We start from the raw sequence: 18550 nt of genomic DNA, 5'->3' as shown, positions 1-18550 counted from the left end.
AATTAATTTCTCCTGTTTTCCAGCATCCTGAATGAAGATTTATTTATGTGGTTACCACTCCCGAACACAGCCAACTACATTTGCTTAAAGTTGATAAAAAAAAAAAAAAGTCCTAAAAATGGCTATATTACTCAGGGTCCCTGCAGGAAAAAGATGGCACATTTAAACAGAGCAACTGAAGGAGTTTACTAACAGGGTTATTTATACAAGTTTGGGTAGGTGCAGGGAGAATAACAAGGATGGGAGCTAGTCACAGCAAGCTGACTAGCCAGCCTCAGGCCAGAAGGCTCAAAGGAAGGGACTGGTTATTAGAACCCAGAGAGAAAAGCTGTCAGGAGAAGGACCCTCATGGGGTGGTGAATGGTGGCCTTCAGTTGAGGGACAACAGCCAATCCAACATTCCCTTGACCAATTAATGTAGGATACACAGGCTGGTACAGAAGGATAGGAACTGGCCTTGAAAGACAGGTGGAAAGTACCCTGGCTAGTATTGATAATGACTCAAAAACAGATTAAACAACAAACCAACCAACCAACCAACCTTACGATGTAGCTGCACAATATAATACTAAGCCTTTTAGAATGAAGATAGGATGTTGCCATGGTAAAATATCCACAACATGCAGTAATTAGGTAAGAAAAGCAAATTATAAATCAGCAAATATACTAAGACCCCCAATTTAGACATGTATCAGGGGTTAATAGAGGTTAACTATGCATAGAGGGATGCAGTGATTTCCCCACTACTTACAATATATTTTTAAGACTTTATTGGGGTGGCTCCTGTGGCTCAGGGAGTAGGGAGCCTGTCCCATATGCCAGAGGTGGCAGGTTCAAACCTGGCCCTGGCCAAAAAAAAAAAAGACTTTATTTATGTACGATTTCCCAGTTAACTTCTGTTATACCCTACGCATCATTAAGACAACAAAGAGTGCTTTGACTTGACTGGAAAACAAAATACCTACCAAAGTTTGGATGCAGATCTCTTAAGCTGAGCTCTTTTAAAGGCAAACTCTATCACTTCTTTGTTACAAAAACTGTAACAGAAAATTGGGACAATGCTAGTGTCACTAATGGATAAAATCTCAGAGTTTACCTTAACTAGGCTAACTTTCAGAAGTCATCTTGTTCAGGAAAATTCAACAAGGGCTGCATTAATACACTGTAAGCAGAAGACTATATTTGGAGAAAAAGACTCCCAAACCTATTAGCAATGCACATTCTCCAACTATAGAACATCATCCCAAACAACCAACCAATCAAACAACCACTGCTGGCCATTGTGCAGAAAAATATGTTTGAAAAAATAAATTATAGAAAGGGCTACAGATTTCTCTCTAACCTCTCTTCTCCTCTCAGAGAGGTAAGCAGAAAAGCTCATTAATTTCTCAAAGAAGAGCAATGGGGGATGCCTGTCCTACTTTCCCAGATTGGGAAGGCACTTCCCTTTCTGGAGGAGCAGAGCTGTACAGGAGGTACACTAGGCAAAGGGCTTGAACTTCACTGTTTGCCGGTTACTTTGCCACTACCAAATACCAGTGGATCACCTGCAAAGAACTCTGCCTTTCTTAAGGTCTGAAGACATTCCAGACCTCAGCTCCTATTCTTTTTCCAAGTTCCAGGCATAATAACACTAATATTTACTATTTAGTCAACATCTTATGCATGCCAAGAACTGTGCTAGGCACTTAAACACATCTCTAGTTGATGAAGCACTCTGAAATACAGACCTGACTACCTCTGTTTCACAAATAAGACTAACTGGGACTTTCAGGCCATCTGGGCACCAAAGAGGAGTAGATTGTAGAGATGGGGTTCAAAACTGGATCTGCTCACTCCTGACCCTGAGTCAGTCTACTGCCCTGATTGCCTTCTAGGAGTAGCCTGGCAGACTCACATGCAAATCATAGCAAACTGATAGAGTGCCCAGGCTCTCCATGCCCCAGATACTCTCTCACTCTTCAGGCCTCAACACTGAGGAGCTACACAGCGTCCAACCTCCTTCAGAGCAGCTTTTCCTACCTGCTAGAGGTCTCATGACAACAAAGAAAAAAAAAATCAGCAAGCACAGGATATAGCAAAGCAGCCTTCAGGCATAGGACAGGGGCACGGTGGACAGCAGTCATTAACTAATGCCCCATTAGAGAAAATCTTGCCAAATCTCTAGGTTTGGGGCCAGTCACCAGGTGAAATATTTCTGAAGTTTTTCTTTTTTTTGAGACAGAGCCTCAAGCTGTCCCCCTGAGCAGAGTGCCCTGGCATTACAGCTCACAGCAACCTCCAACACCTGGGCTCAAGCGAGTCTCCTGCCTCCACCTCCCAAGTAGCTGGGACCACAGGCGCCCGCCACAGCGCCCGGCTATTTTTTGGTTGCAGCCATCATTGTTGTTTTGGCGGGTCCGGGCTGGGGATTCGAACCCGCCACCTTAGGTGTACGTGGCTGGCACCTTAGCCGGTTGAGCTATAGGCGCCGAGCCTGAAGTTTTTCTTTAAATAGAGGGAGCCACAAAAACCAAGTATGACACAAAAACAATGCTGAAAAGTTACATATAAAGGACCCTGTTAATGTTTACTATGTAAGCAAAGCTTGATATTCTGAATTCTTTCCAATAAGACCTCAATTGCCTTGAAGTTTTTTCAAATTTAAAATTCCACAGTGAACCAAGGATGAAACTTAAAAATATATGTTTATTTCCTTATTTATTTTTGTAACAAAAATAAATGTTTTGATCTAATCTTGAAAAAAAAATTCTGTAGTGCTTCTGGCACATCAGCCACACTATAGCACTGGTTTGCAACACCTTGAAATAGTCCTCACATTCACTGCATGAGCCTGTAATCTCTACCTTCAAAGGTGGTATCAGCAAATAAGCCTCCTCTCATTAAGATGCTAATAGACAACTGGCTTATGAGCCCACACAGCCAACTTCTATGAAGCCTGGCTTTGCCTGGGCAATTTTGTGTTTCTTCTCCAGGAGGAAATGGTAGAACCCATATGACTGCCTGGCAATGCTGCATATTAACAGGACATAAATATCCTCTGAAGAATTGCCCAGCTCTACCGACCTCTCAGGATGGGGATATGCTCAAGAGAGGGAGCTATAAAGAGGTAATCAATCACAGTGGTAAAGCTGCCTTCCAGCCCATTTGAAGGATTCTGAGATGCTGCCTTGATATCAAATCAAGCAGACATCCCTTGGTATCTGTGGGAGGGGGAATGGTCCCAGGACCCCTGTGAATACCAAATCTATGTACACTCAAGTCCCTGACATAAAATGGCATAGTATTTGTATATAACCTATGCACATCCTCTGCTATGTAAATAGCTGTTATACTATGCTTTTTGTATTTTTTAAAATTGTTTTGTGTTTCCAAATATCTTATTTCTTTCTCTCTCTCTTTCTTTCCTTCCTTTTTTATTTAATTTTTTTTTTTTTTTTTTGAGGCAGTCATACTGTGTTGCCCCAGGCTGGAGTGCTTTGGCATTAGCCTAGCTAACGGCAACCTCAAACTCTTGGGTTTAATTGATTCTCTTGCTTCAGTCTCCCCAGTAGCTGGGATTACAGGCGCCTGCCACAATGCCCAGTTAATTTTTCTATTTTTAGTGGGGGGGGGGTGTCTCACTCTTGCTCAAGCTGGTCTCAAACTCCTGAGTTCAAGGGATCCTCCAACCTCAGCCTCCCAGAGTGCTAGGACTGCTGGTGTGAGCCACCACATCCAGCCCTTATTTCCAAATATTTTCGATCTGCAGTTAGGTGAATACATGGATACAGAAATCCATGGATAAGGAGAGTTGACTGGACTCATTTCTTGGCCTCATGGTTCAGGCCGTCTTACTATCTGGTCCAAATCTCACTTCCTACCCTTTATTTCTTATTCTCCTCATGCACACTCAACACTGTACAGAAACCACATGATCTAAGTTTTCCCAACTCCATACCTCTTATCATGTTGTTCTCTCACCCACCTTTCTTATCCCACCAGCTTTAATCCGGTTTTAAACATAAGACTTGGTCCTTTAATTTAATGTCAAATTCCACTGCTCTGTGATTCTTCCTGAAGTCCTTTCCTGCCCTCTCACGCCTCCTGTTTCCACTTCCCCTTACTGATGGTTTTCTTTCTTGACTTCTGCTGTCATTTCAGCGCATACTGGACTTATCTTTATCCTACGGCTTAAACAGTCTAATCCTAAGAGTTGACTGTAAATTAGTTCAGTTTTAAAAAACAAAGACACATTCCTGTGATACACACACATGCCGTTGTGTGTATCTCCTAGACATTCCTCTCACCCTTTAGCTACCTCACTCATAGTGACTTTCTACCAGTGTCCACATCTCACCAAATCTTTCTACTAGTGTCCACAGCTCACCAAATCTTTATTTACCAAGCAACGAAAACTTTCTTTTGCACAGGATTCCTCCGGCTCTGACTAATCAGAGTCCTAAGCCTCATTTTATCTGGAGATTAGTACTAGAAGAATTGCCCCACCCTATTCCCCCACACTGGAAAAGGAATTGGCTTTGGTTTATGGTTTATAAAATTTTGCAGCAGCCACCCAAATAGAGTTGGGAAGGGCAATAAGTCTACAGATTGTTCAAATGCATATGTCAACTGTACTGTTCCCCTCCTCTTGGAGGGCTAAATGCATCTCTTGAAACTGCCCTTGGGAGGCAGACCCAGACCACTTCAAAGGCAGCTTCCTCCCAAGCAAGAAGCTTGTAAAGGGTGGCATTTTAACATTCCTGGGATGGTTATCCATCGTTGAGAAACATTCTTCCACCCAGTAAGATATGTAATAGGTCACTAAAAATATTTGGGTACAACTATTTTACAACTATTGTAACTATTCTGTAGCAATGCTTAGAAGGAACCCGGACCTCTAACTCCAAATGTTTTCTACTGGCTAATCTTTGTTTCCTCAAGCACCTAGCCCTCTGCCTGACCAACCCAGGAATGTGGGCTGGGCAGGACACTTCTGTTGGAAAAAGCATTTGCCCTCTGGGGGAACACCAGTAAGAATACCCATGGAGAAATGGAGAAGCAGAGAAAAGAAAAGCTCCCTTCTGATCCCATTTCAGCATCTCCCCAAATTGTATCCTTCACTAACTCTCCCCAACCTCCAACTCCCAGTTAACCCTGGACCTTCTCTCTTCCTTGCAAAGGACTCACAGGAAGTAACTCCAGCTCTTCTTAAGCGTCTGTAGGGTGAGCATGATTCCCTCTACAGGGCTGATGTGTTCCAAACATTTCCAAACAGCTGTCATTTCCAGGAACTGCTCCTCCCTCAGATCCACTCTGCTGGGGCCTCCACCCTCTAGTTTAACCATTAATGAACCTGTTTTCTGTGACTACTTAGGAAGGCTTGCCTTCCTTCAAGGTTGTCAGAAACATGCTAGTCAACAGTGGCAAGAAACCAGGCAACTGTAACCCAGATCCTAGTCCCAGGAGTTGGCACACAGGGGAGCTATGGTGGGCTGTGGCCAGGCTGGCCAGCCCAGCTCTCTGTGACGTCACATTGGCCTTACCTCATCCCACTCGGAGGCAAAGGAGGGCGACTTCTCCAGCCTCTTCTTCCCAATGCTGCAATTGGACAAGGATTCGCTCCGACTCCCCATGGTAGTGTCCTCTGTGGGTGAGCAGGTCAGGAGATCAGAGTCAGACTTGGACAAACTGCGGCTGAGTTTGAGTTCAGCTTTGGGTTTGCTGGTGGGAGGGGCTCGGCTCCTGGCCCCGCTCCGGTCTCCTTCTTCAGCAGCACCAGGGTGTGGAGATGCTATGTGAGTCAAAGTTTCAGGGTGTGATCGGCTATTGGTGGGGGGTAGGCTCGCTGGGTAGTCCACTCTCTTGCTCTGGTCCAGGACACTGGGCTGGTAGGCTCCAGGAATATGCACACCCGTCTCCTCCAGCTGCATGCTGGCCTTGTAGCAGGTGCCCTGCTGGGGGGATCCGTCTGGATGGCTCTGGTCTGTGGCAGAGAGCAGCTGGAAAGGGTCCTGCCCCACCTCGCACACTGGGGAGGAGCCGTGGAGGAGACCTGAGAACTGCTCTGGGACCTGCCCGTCCTGGCCCTCTGTAGAGTCCTGGCTCCGGCTGCTGCTGCTCTGCCTGTGGTCTTGGAGTGGACGGAGAGACAGAGAAATAAAAAATTAAACGTGGCAAAAATCAACAAAGTTCCAATGCAGTGAGCATAGAGCACTGCATAAGAATTAAAAACAGAAAGAGAAGCTGGATAGGCTGCAGAGGCAGGAGAGGAGAGAAGGAGAAAGAGGAAAGTAGAAAACAGTTTTCAGGCAGCGCCTTGTGGCTCAGTGAGTAGGGCACCAACCCCATATACCAAGGGTGGGAGGTTCGAACCCAGTCCCGGCCAAACTGCAACAACAAGAACAACAAAAATAGCCAGGTGTTGTGGCAGGTGCCTGTAGTCCCAGGTACTCAGGAGGCTGAGGGCAAGAGAATTCCCTAAGCCCAAGAGCTGGAAGTTGCTGTGAGCTGTGATGCCATAGCACTCTACCAACGGCGAGACTGTATATCTTAAAAAAAAAAAAAAAGAAGAAGAAAAGAACAGTTTTCGTATTCTTCTTAATATTCAATTTGTACCCAAAGTCAGAGCATTTATGAAATTCCAAACACTGGCCTGATTAATGCTATCTGGCAGTCTTCCCTATTGTTAGATTTCTGTTAACATTAACATCCAGACCTGGCTATATAAGGCGAGAAGAGTGCTAACTATATCCTACAGAAAAGACACAGTGAGGACAGGATAAGTGAACACGGAGCCAAAGTGAGAGACAGAGAGTGAGAGGGAGCAAGCGCGAACTAGTGAGACTTACTCCTGGAACATCTGATACATTTCCATAAAGGCCAAAGTGTTATTTAGAGCCACCCGCCCTCCTTTCTTTTGGTAAGCAGCAACTGAGAAAAAAATACTGGAGGTCATGATCTACAATCTGCAACTTCTGGAATTCCTTAACTGAAAGTGCAAAACAAAATAGCAGAGAATAACTGCTTCCTTCCTCAGAGGGGGCCATTCAGAGTTCCACGCCTCATCCTTCCTTCCTTGGGGAACACAGACTTACTTTCTTTTTTAAAAATGTGCCTATCTCACTCTTTCCAAAGCCTCCAGCTGCTCGTATTTGTTTAAATTTAACCTTAGTTGATCCACTGAAAACAAAATGGTCTAATTTGTCAATGCCAGGAGACATTTGCAGTTCTCTGGAGACTTCCCTAACATCCCAGAAATCTGACACTGCTAGCTCCTGAGGCCAACTGCTACTGTACAGTCAAAGACCTCTGCCCTAAAGTGGCATAAATAATTGGCCAAATCAGAGTTAACACCAGCACCATAGGGGCTTTCTTTGCATGAACTCAGTCCCATTGAAGATTTTAACCCATATAATCAGGGTGAGATAACAACGCTATGTTCAACACTAGCTCACATGCCAAAGTTAAGATGCAACTTTATCTTCTCTGTGAGTGAAGCCTATGGGTACCTATACCCAAGATTTCTTATCTGCTCAAAGTTCCCAAGAACTCTTCATAAGACCAAAGGATCTTAGAATCAATAGCATTGAGTTCGATTATTCTTACAAATGAGAAATCTAAGGCCTCTGGGCCTTGAGTAGTTTGCCCAAGCTGGTGGAAGAGAAGACTTTAACCTAGGAGTCTGGAGATCTAGTCCTGGCTGTGCTGCTTAGTAGCTGTGTGGCCTTGGTAGTGAATTCATCTTCTGGGGCCTCAGTGAATAAAATAAGTATGTTGGGCTGTGTAATACTTGAAAATCCCTTTAATGTGATGACAGTGCTAATAAGAATCCTAGTCTCTACCATTCTGCGATGGCAAACTCCCCAGAAGGGATGCTAGATCCCTCCTTGGGCGATTCTCCTCCATGCCTGCAGTCCCAAGGTCCCTGTTTGAAGCTCAGTTCCATAACTGAAAATGGCAGTCAGGTGAGGAGGGGTGCAAAACAAGCAGCAGTTAATAAACAGGATGTACTAAAGCACAGTCCCTACTGCCTAGGAATGAGGCTAATGTCCCCACCACACTGGTTCTCCCAAGATAGTCTTTTAAGAAGGGCTCCTCCAAACCTACTCTCACAGTCTGTTTCCCTGAGTTCTGAGCAGGGACACAGTTCTATCCATCCCACCCTCTCCAGAAGTATAGTTTAGTCTCCACAGTCTGTTTGGTTTTTGGCAAGTCTGCAGAGATTTCTGAGGGGCAGCCAGCTAGCTCTGCTTTATGACTCTGATTACTTATCCACAGGAGCCTAGAACCATGAATTTTGGGATCTCCTTCTTCTATATTTGACCACTTCATGACTTTTACACCCCAAACTCAGAAACCAAGTACCCCAAAGGCCAGGATCTGAGCAACAAATAAGTCCAAAATGATTCAAATGATTTATCTATGTAAGAAGAAATGCTGAGTACACAAGAGTGCACATATAGCCTAACTGAGGCTCCAGGAAACCATGAGTCACAGCTACAAATATCACACATGATTGGGAGACGGAACAAAGCAGCAGTGTTGCTTAGTGGGACCACAAAAATGTTACCTGACCATCTAATGGTGGTTCAGGCCAATAGTATTTCCTAGAAGCTGATGGGGAGAGCTAACCAGGCTACAAAATTTGCCACCTCTAAAAGCCAACTTCCTATAAATCCTTGCCCAAGGTGCAATGTCCCTCTGATTCCATTTGAATCAAGAGAACTTCGGCAATAGGAGCATAGGCTTCTACTGCTCTGTGTCAGCTTCCAGCTTAGTATTTAACAATTTTCTTTTTGGGAGGGGGAACCAAGAACAAAAGAAAAACATCATGGCCTGGGTGGACTTCAAAACCCAAACCACAGAGAATGTTCTGACTGCTGCTGTGGGGGTTGACAATGCAGGCCCTGTCACACAGCCACCCATTCATGCTATCAATGAAGAAAGACAAACAGATGCCAAGAGCTCAGTACTGACAGATACCCAGGGGAAGGAAGTAGGCAGAAAGAAGAAATGGAAACTTATAGAAGAAAAGAATATGTGGAGAGGAAAAATCTCTGAGGGTCATAATCCCGTCACAGGAACCATAACCAACCAATATTTCGTGGAATATAATGGATTCTTACAATTACATGACTTACCCGGGCAATTCCTAGGAAAGGCACCTTGGTCTATGAAAAGCCTATCAAGATCTAAGAACCTCTGGATCTTAATAAGTTGGTATTCTCTTTCCCATTAGAAAACTATATTCAAAGGTAAGACAGATTTCTAAGGTGGGAAAAAAATTACTTAATGGTTTCCTCCTTTGGTAAAGTCAGGATAATACAAAGTCTCTTAGGGACAAAGTGATAACAATATACACTGATCAAGTGTCAAATCTTGAGCAAATTACTTAGTTTCTTTATACCTTAGTTTGTTTATTTATTTATTTATTTATTTATTTATTTATTTGGAGACAGCCTCAAGCTGTCACCCTGGGTAGAATGCTGTGGCATCACAACTCACAGGAACCTCCAACTCCTGGGCTCAAGCAATTCTCCTGCCTCTGCCTCCCAAGTAGCTGGGACTACAGGCACCGGCACAACACCTGGCCATTTTTTAGTTTCAGCCATCATTGTTGTTTGGTGGGCCTGGGCTGGATTCGAACTCGCCAGCTTAGGTATATGGCTGGCACCCTAGCCGCTTGAGCCACAGGCACCAAGCTACCTTAATATCGTTAATTTTGGGATCTTAGTACTTATTTCATAAGATTATCCTGAGAATTAAGTGGTATATATAAGGCATTAAGAACCATGCCTGGCATATTGAAAGCTCTCAATAGATGTTAATAATTGTTACTATTCTCTACACAGGATCTATTACAGCACACTTTGCTCACAGATAAGATCAACTACCTTCTCATTACTCACAGGTCTGTCACAAGGATCAAAGACAACGTACATGGAAATTCTCTGTAATGTATGTACAAAGCACTTTACAAGCTTCTATTACCCTCCACATTCTTATACTTCTCAACAGCAGAAAGAAGGAACTGAAGTGGGAAACTCAGGCCCCAGAACTGTCACCATAACCACTCATTCCATCAATAAGCATGTACAGGAATGTGTACATGTGTTCAATGTCCAGGAACCAGTGGCATGTCTTTCAGGAGGCACTCAGGTGATACAAAGATGAAGACTGCTTACCAGATGTTGGAAGATACTGGCATATATAGAAATAATTAAAGGCAAAATTTAATAGATACTTTAAGAATGGTATAAAGGACAGTGGGCAGAAAGGAAAGCATTAGTATCAGAGGGATAGCTTTTTTTTGAGACAGAGCCTCAAGCTGTCCCCCTGGGTAGAGGGCCATCGCATCACAGCTCGCAGCAACCTCCAACTCCTGGGCTCAAGTGAGTCTCCTGTCTCAGCCTCCCAAGTAGCTGGGACCATAGGTGCCCGCCACATGCCTGGCTATTTTTTGGTTGCAGCTGTCATTGTTGTTTTGGCGGGCCCGGGCTGGATTCGAACCCACTACCTTAGGTGTATGTGGCTGGCGCCTTAGCCACTTGAGCCACAGGCGCCAAGCCACAGAGGGATAGCTTTTAAGCTGGATATTGAACAAGAAGTAAGATCTTGCCAGGCTTAAAGAGAAATAGAAATATACTCAAACAGGCAGAACTTCATGCCCAGGGACTAGTGGAGAAGAGGACCCTAGGGCCTGAAGCCTTCCTTCTATAGGAATCACTATGCTTTTGCTGTGGACTTAGGCAGCTTCTTATACCACCCCATACCCCATGCTGCCCTCTGCCCCCCCTCACAGTCTGCTCTTCCAGGAGACAAAGAGGTAAGAGGACACAGAGAGAGATAGTTGTGTCTTACTCCCCCTATACTGAGAGGCCAGCTGCTCTACTGAATAGGACACACCAGCATACTAATTCCCAGTCTCATTAACTTCCGATCTTTATTCATTTTTCCCTTTACCCTGTGAGCTGCTGAAGCAAGGGGGTCTTCTGTGCTGCATTTTATTATAATTACTATGATGAACCATGGAGATTTCAAGGGCTTCAAATAATATTTTAACATTTACATAGTTTCGTTCACTTCTGCCTATTTAAAGCTGAAAAATGCAGCTCATATAAGGAGTTGCTAACTCAAATCAATCCTCAGACCCAGAGAAGGCTAGGATAACAAATTTCTCAGATTGTTCTGCTTTCTCTGTTCCATTAGGCAATCTTCCAATTGCCTGGTCACTATGATGAGCATCAAAAACCATGTATATCGAAGAGAACACCTAGGGACATAGCTGCTTTTAAAATGTCATCACACTTTCCCCAGAACGAAGGTCCTGCCCAGGTTAATGCAGACATTTGCTGAAGACTGATAAGACAAACAGACTGAAAGTCCATTTGGGTCCACAGCAACTTGAGAAATAGAACAAGAGGTAGACTGGGATTCAAGAGCCCCAAACCATAGTTACAACTCTGTGACTGTTCCTCTCTTGGTCTCTTTCAAAAGCTGAGGGGCAAGAATGTTTTCTCTAGGATCTAAGATTTAGTAGAGTTTATATGTGTGATTAGATGACTCCTTGAAGGCTCCTTCCAGTTCTATGATGTTGAGAACATGAAAAACAACAGGGCTTCTGATGAAATGGTTTTTGCGGCTCGGCGCCTATAGCTCACCCGGGTAAGCCGCCAGCCACGTACACCTAAGGTGGCGGGTTCGAATCCCCAGCCCAGACCCGCCAAAACAACAATGATGGCTGCAACCAAAAAAAAATAGCTGGGCGTTGTGGCGGGTGCCTGTGGTCCCAGCTACTTGGGAGGCGGAGGCAGGAGACTCGCTTGAGCCCAGGAGTTGGAGGTTGCTGTGAGCTATAATGCCACGGCACTCTACCCAGGGGGGACAGCTTGAGGCTCTGTCTCAAAAAAAAAAAGAAATGGTTTTTGCCTCCCCTCCTGGGTAAAACCTTAGGCTTTGGATTCAGTCAGACTGGGGTGTAGGCCTCAGCTCTAACACCTAACCTCTTTCTAATCATTTATTAAGTAGGGATAAAAATAGCCCCTACCCTGAAGATCTGCCTTGAGATCTACCATGACATAATCAATATAAACGAACTCAGCATAGTGGCTGGCACACAGAAAGCATTCATTAACTGGTAGTTGCTATTATCATCATCATCGTTTTTCACTTACAACCATTTCTGAACTCAATTCATCATGCTAATAACACTGTACACAAAAGTTGGTTTCCTTCTTCCCAATTTTGCAAAGGAGACAAAAAGGCTGGTTTCTTCTGAGTGGCCCTGTTAACCAGGCAGAATAAAACTCAAATGCCATGAAGTTCAGAAGTCTTACAAGTTTGGTTCTGGATTACATATAACACCATAGAAATCTTCAGACTAGAAACCATCTGTACTCACCATACTGCCCAGCTTTGGGATTTAAGACTGTTGTACATTGACTTGGTACAGATTACCTCATTACTTTATAGTTCCCCCAGTTCCTTAACGTCATCCCAATGAGTCCATTTACTGCCTACCACTGGAAATCTGCCCTCCCCTAATTTCCCTATTTTTCAATATACCAGCTTTGCCTGGATCAGTTTCCAACCAGCCACAATAAGTAACTGTGCCTAATTTAATAGCACATTTGCTGTCTTTGTTCTTCTTGATCTTCTGCCAGTTTCAGTGCTGGGTATCAGAGCCATTTGCTTGCTCATCTCCAGTTGCTGGAATGTTGAGCCCTGTTAAATACTCAAGAAAACAACTGACTAAATCCTCTACCAATTCACCTAACTCAGCTGGCTTCCATCAGTACCATTTATTAAGTACTAGTCATCCCATGCCAGACATTGTGCTAAGCATTTTCTCATTAATATTTACAGCAATCATGAAGTAAGAATTAGTATCCCTACTTTACATGCAGAAACTGAGGTTTAAAGACCTCAGTTAAGGCTTGGCGCCTATAGCTCAACCTAAGGTGGCGGGTTCGAATCCCCAGCCCGGACCCGCCAAACAACAATGACGGCTGCAACCAAAAAATAGCCGGGCGTTGTGGCGGGCGCCTGTGGTCCCAGCTACTTGGGAGGCGGAGGCAGGAGACTTGCTTGAGCCCAGGAGTTGGAGGTTGCTGTGAGCTGTAATGCCACGGCACTCTACCCAGGGGGACAGCTTGAGGCTTTGTCTCAAAAAAAAAAAAAAAAAAAACCTCAGTTAAGTAAATGATAGAGTAAGAAGTCAAACACAAGCCTGATTACCAGGCCCAGCAATCCTTTCATTCATATCTTGAAAACTATGATATCATAAGATCAATTCCTTATCTCCTATTCTTTTTAAACCATATTTACCCACAGTGCTTATACTCTTGGAGGATAATCACATGAATTTCCTGAGAAGACTTAGATCAAAATTCCTTAACTACTACTCTAATGCCATGTCAAAATTTAGGTGTAATTTCATATTTTCCTATCTATCTCAGAGACATTGCCTCCCTGGTTAGGATTTGCCAATGGCTTTCTAATTGTCTAACACTTTTTCTAGTTTTCATCCTTCGAGTTCTTCCTGGGATCAATGATCACCGCTTGCCAGCTGCCTCCAATACCCACTCTCTCCTTCCTTGGTTATGGGATTTTTAGATAGCTTCATAGACACCTAGAATAAAGATTACATTTCCCATCTCCTTTGTAGCTGAGTGTAACCACATGACCAAGTTCTGGCCAATGGGTTATCAGTGAAAGTGGTATGTGTAATTTTGGAGAAAATTACACTATCCTTTAAGTGCCCTTCTCCCCCTTCCTCTTTCCCATGGTGATGGTGTGAATTTGAATAGCTAACTTGAGCCACAAAACGTCAGCAGGAGACTGGGTCCTGCCTTGACAATCATGAACTGCGGGTACACCTGACTTTGAATTTCTATCTTGTTTAAATTGCAGTTATTTGGGGTTTCTGTCACATTCACCCTTGGATCCTAAAATAGTGCATTATCCCAGTTTTCTTTCTATGTTTCTTTCCCTTTGTGCCTCTAAATATAAGTTCTATTCTTGACTTCTTTAATCTCTCAGCAATTAATTCTCTTTTATGTTAACCATCAACTCAACTTTGATGATTCATGAATCTGTACTTCTAATCTCAATGTCTTTTGACCCTCAGACCCACATTTCCCAGTATTTATGGGGTATCTTTACTCGGATGTTCTCTAACACCTAAAATACTTTTACATATTCAAAACTGTACTTATTATAATATCTTCCTTCAAACATACCCTTCTCAATTCCCTATTTCTATTAATTGCACAATTTTCTTTCTTATTAAATCATAGCTGTGTACATTAATGCAATCATGGGGTACGATGTGCTGGTTTTATATACCATTTGAAATATTTTCATCAAACTGGTTAATATAGCCTTCACTGCGTTTTCTTAGTTATCGATTACACAATATTCTCTCAACTAACCAGGCTCAATACCTCAGAATCATCCTTAATACCCTCTCCTCATTCTTCCATATTTTGTTGTATGTTCTTATTAATTCTATTTCCTTAATCTCTTTTCCATTCATTCTCTCCTTCTTGTAACTTCCTGCTGGGTTCTAATTACCTTCAAGGGACTCCTTCAGGTCTCTTGCCTTCAAGGTATTCCTGTCTCCAGATTTTCCCAGCCTAAAAAATCTAAGAGTCTACAATTATATACTTTCTAAGTGTGGTTCCTATGCAGCCACTCCATTGAAAATGCTTCAACAATACCACACTGTCTTAGGAATAAAGAGTGACACTGGAGAGCCAACACCATATGACAAGTTCCCTTTGTTCTAACCAAACTGGGTTACTTATCATTCTCCTGTTAAGAAAGAAACATCCTTTCTGTCTTCTCCCATCATTTCACTGTCGTTTGCACCACTCCCTCTGCTTGGAATGCCTTCTCCTTTCTCCTTACTTTTGCCTATCACGTATAATTCTACTTAGGAGTTCAGCTCAATGTCACTTCTTTCATGAAACCATCCCTGATCTCTTACACTGACATAATTTATCTTTCTTTTAGACACCAAAATTACTTTCATACTACTTTTACATGAATTTAACATATTATTCCCTCTTGGCTATTTTGCAAATGTCTGGTATACACTTATGTATATAAATGGCTATTGATACATTTGGTGGAAGGAAATTTAAATGTGCAGTTCCCAAGGCTTGGATTTGTTCCATAATGGAAAGAAAAGTTAACTATTCCAATTTCAAAATATAAATCAATAAGAGGAAGACTGTTATATAGCAGGGCTCTGCGCAGGGGCTTCTCTAATATAGGAAAGTGAGAGAAGAACAGCTAGTTTTGGTTGGTATATATATATTTTTTCAATTCCTTCAGATTTTCTGTTATTTCCATCTTGTAAAATGAAAACTCTATACCCATTAAACAATTAACTCCCCATTCTCTTCTCTTCTTAGCCTCTGGCAACCACCATTCTATTTCCTGTCCTTATCATTTTGACTACTCTAAGTATCTCATATAAGTGGAATCACACTACATTTGTCTTTCTATGACTGGCTCATTTCACTTAGCATAACATCCTCAAGGTTCATCCATGTTTATGACTTGCTAAACTGTCTCATTTGATAGTTTGCTTTTGCCTTTGGGAAAAGGAAACTTAGTCCTTGGCATCTACTCTGAAAAGCTAGCCTGGACCAAGTGTGGTGGCTTGCATCAGACTGCAACAAAAAAATAGCCGGGCATTGTGGCAGGCGCCTGTAGGCCCAGCTACTTGGGAGGCTGAGGCAAGAGAATCGCCTAAGCCCAGGAGTTGGAGTTTGCTGTGAGCTGTGATGCCACAGCACTCTACTGAGGGCAATAAAGTGAGACTGTCTCAAAAAAAAAAAAAAAAAAAGCTAACCTGGACTTTCAAATAAAGATGCAGATTGAACACTGGTACCTAGTTTCTTTTTCTGTATTCTCACTAAACCAATAGCAAAAGTAGGACTCCAAATGGAAACACCCTCAGGAAAACTCAACCCTACATTGGTAAAGGGAAAAGCCAAGATTTACACTATAAAATTCCCCAAAAGCTAATGAATTGGTACATTGATATAGGAGTAGAGGGAGAAACTAAAGCAATAGTTTCTTTCCCTTTCAGAGGATTAAGATCTTCGTATTCATGCACAAACTGTGCACAGACCCAAAGGCATAGCTCTCAGGAACACTGACTAAAAAACCTCAGAAGTACAGCTCCATGCTGAAGAATCCACATGTATCTGTGTCTTTGGATAATCATTCATCACTACCTTACGCTAAGTACCATTTCACCTGAACCCCAAACACTATTAGTGGATGCTACAAAAAAGCACCACAGAGAACAATATGACTTTTAGAGCTCCTGGCTACTTTCCCATATGCTATCAACCCTGGAAAGTTGTCCTCTGTTTCTCTGAGTGGTAATATGCCCAGAATGTCCAGTGAGCAAAGAGTCAAAAACCGGGAACACTGCTCTCAGTTATGCTTGTCCTGAATAATGATGTCAGAAGACTTTTACTGTATTTGAAACCGTGTAAGTAACAAGAATACCCAGTTGAATAAAACTATTATAAAATCACGTGTCTTTTTGGAGGGAATGAGCTTTCTACTTCATGGATCTATTATAGCTTTCTGCTCCTGTCAGTTTTTGTTATTTCTACAAGCACACATGGCATTCCTAGGTGGGAAAATTCTTCCCTGTGAAGAACCGTCCTGCACAGCACAGGATGCTTAGCATTCCTGGTCAGCAGGCACAAAATGCCAACAGCAACCCTGTTCAACCAGTCATTGTAATGGACCAAAAATTCTCCCACTTTATAAACTACTTTATTATTGATTTCTAAAATCTCTGAATTTGTGGTTATACTTTATATCATTCCTAAGTGTCGTGGCTTTTTTCTTTTATTAATCAAAATTGAAAACGATTACTTTTTTTGTTTTTTTTGAGCCAGAGTCTCAAGCTATTGCCCTTAGTAGAGTGCTGTGGCATCACAGCTCAGAGCAACCTCAAACTCTTGGGCTTAAGTAATTCTTTTGGATCAGCCTCCCAAGTAGGTGGGACTACAGGCACTAGGCCACAACATCTGGCTTTTTTTGATTGCAGTTGTCATTGCTGTTTAGCAGGCCTGGGCCAGGCTCAAACCCGCCAGCCTTGGTGTATGTGGCTGGTGCCCTACTCACTAAGCTACAGGCACCAAGGCAAAACTAAAAAAAAAAAAAAAAACTTATATTGTTAATGATCAACTCTTATCTCTTTTTGGTATCTTTATATCATTATATAACTTTTCTTTCTTTCATATGTTAATCATAAACTAAACCATAAAGTATGACATGCATACCATGAAGTATGAAAAGTATACTATCTACTTTTATGTCTTAATAACCTTTAATAATCTCTTATTAGTTACTCTTTGTTACTTTCTTTTGGTTAAGTTTCAATCCTTCTTGTTTTTTTAGCAAAATGACTTTACAATATAAACTTTCCTCTGAGTACTACTTTGGCCAAATATCACAGGTATTTACAAAAAGTGTTTCTACTACCATTAATTTCCATTTAGAAAAATAGAAAGAAAAAAAGATAACTAACTCACAGACTAAATATGTAACACTAATTCATAAGAATTAATGCTCAATTTCACTAGATTAGGCAAATGCCAATATCATGGTGAGAAATATTAAAGAGTGACAATGTACCATGCTGGTGAAGGTATGGAAGAGTATGCTCTTTCATCATTAAGGGAGGGCAACTGAGCTCCACCAATTAGATCTACACATGCACACACTGACCTGCTAATTCTCCTTTCTATCAATCTCTCTTAGAGAAATACTCTCATGAGTATATAAGAATATGTATGCAGAATGTCCACAGCAGCATAATTTAAAACGAAGAAATCCTGGAGACAACTTAAACATCCATCAAATGGAGAAAAGAAAGATGAGTTCTTTTCTTATGAGTTATAGGATATTTTAACAGTCATTAAAAATGAATAAGCTGATCTTAAGAATTAAGACAAAATTGTATCCATGATCTATACACAGGTAAATATAACTAAACAAGTTTGTAAAACAGTAAAATATGATACCTTGTTAGATTAAATACAATCAAAAAAATTTCATATTGTCACATTCATACAAAGATAGCAAATGGTCCAAAAGCATACACCATACTTTCAAAATGGTTACTTCCACAAGAGTGAGTAGCAGGGAGGTGAGAAGAACCTTAGCATTATATTTATATTCACTGCTGTAACCTTTGCTCTTTTTTCCCCCTTTTCAGTGAGCATATTCTAATACACAGAGTGTTCTAAAAGTTGCCCATAAAGTCATAAAATTTTACAAATAGGTGGCCAACATGTAGAAAATATTTTGTAAATATTCTGTAAAATTTTGTAATGAGGCTCAGTGCCTATAGCTCAAGCAGAGCTGGTGGGTTCGAATCCAGCTCTGTCCACCAAACAACAATGACAACTATAACCAAAAAATAGTCAGGCATTGTGGCAGGTGCCTATCATCCCAGCTACTTGGGAGGCTGAGGCAAGAGGCTTGCTTAAGCCCAAGAGTTGGCAGTTGCTGTGAGCTGTGATGCCAT

General features: G+C 42.2%; 1 protein-coding gene across 6 annotated transcripts in view; it reads right to left on the bottom strand.

Moving 5' to 3' along the window:
* ANKS1A (ankyrin repeat and sterile alpha motif domain containing 1A) overlaps nucleotides 1-18550 on the bottom strand; it is a 216754-nt gene that overhangs the window by 75096 nt on the left and 123108 nt on the right. For all 6 annotated transcript variants that reach the window (XM_023512757.1, XM_023512758.1, XM_023512755.1 and 3 more), the window contains one exon: nucleotides 5526-6112. In XM_023512757.1, the coding sequence (XP_023368525.1) occupies nucleotides 5526-6112 (587 nt within the window). The remainder of the gene's footprint in view (nucleotides 1-5525; nucleotides 6113-18550) is intronic.

The sequence above is a fragment of the Otolemur garnettii genome, unplaced genomic scaffold, assembly GCF_000181295.1.
Source record: "Otolemur garnettii isolate 467f Iridium unplaced genomic scaffold, OtoGar3 scaffold00031, whole genome shotgun sequence".
Taxonomy (NCBI): domain Eukaryota; kingdom Metazoa; phylum Chordata; class Mammalia; order Primates; family Galagidae; genus Otolemur; species Otolemur garnettii.
This window is presented reverse-complemented; position numbering and strand designations above follow the sequence as displayed.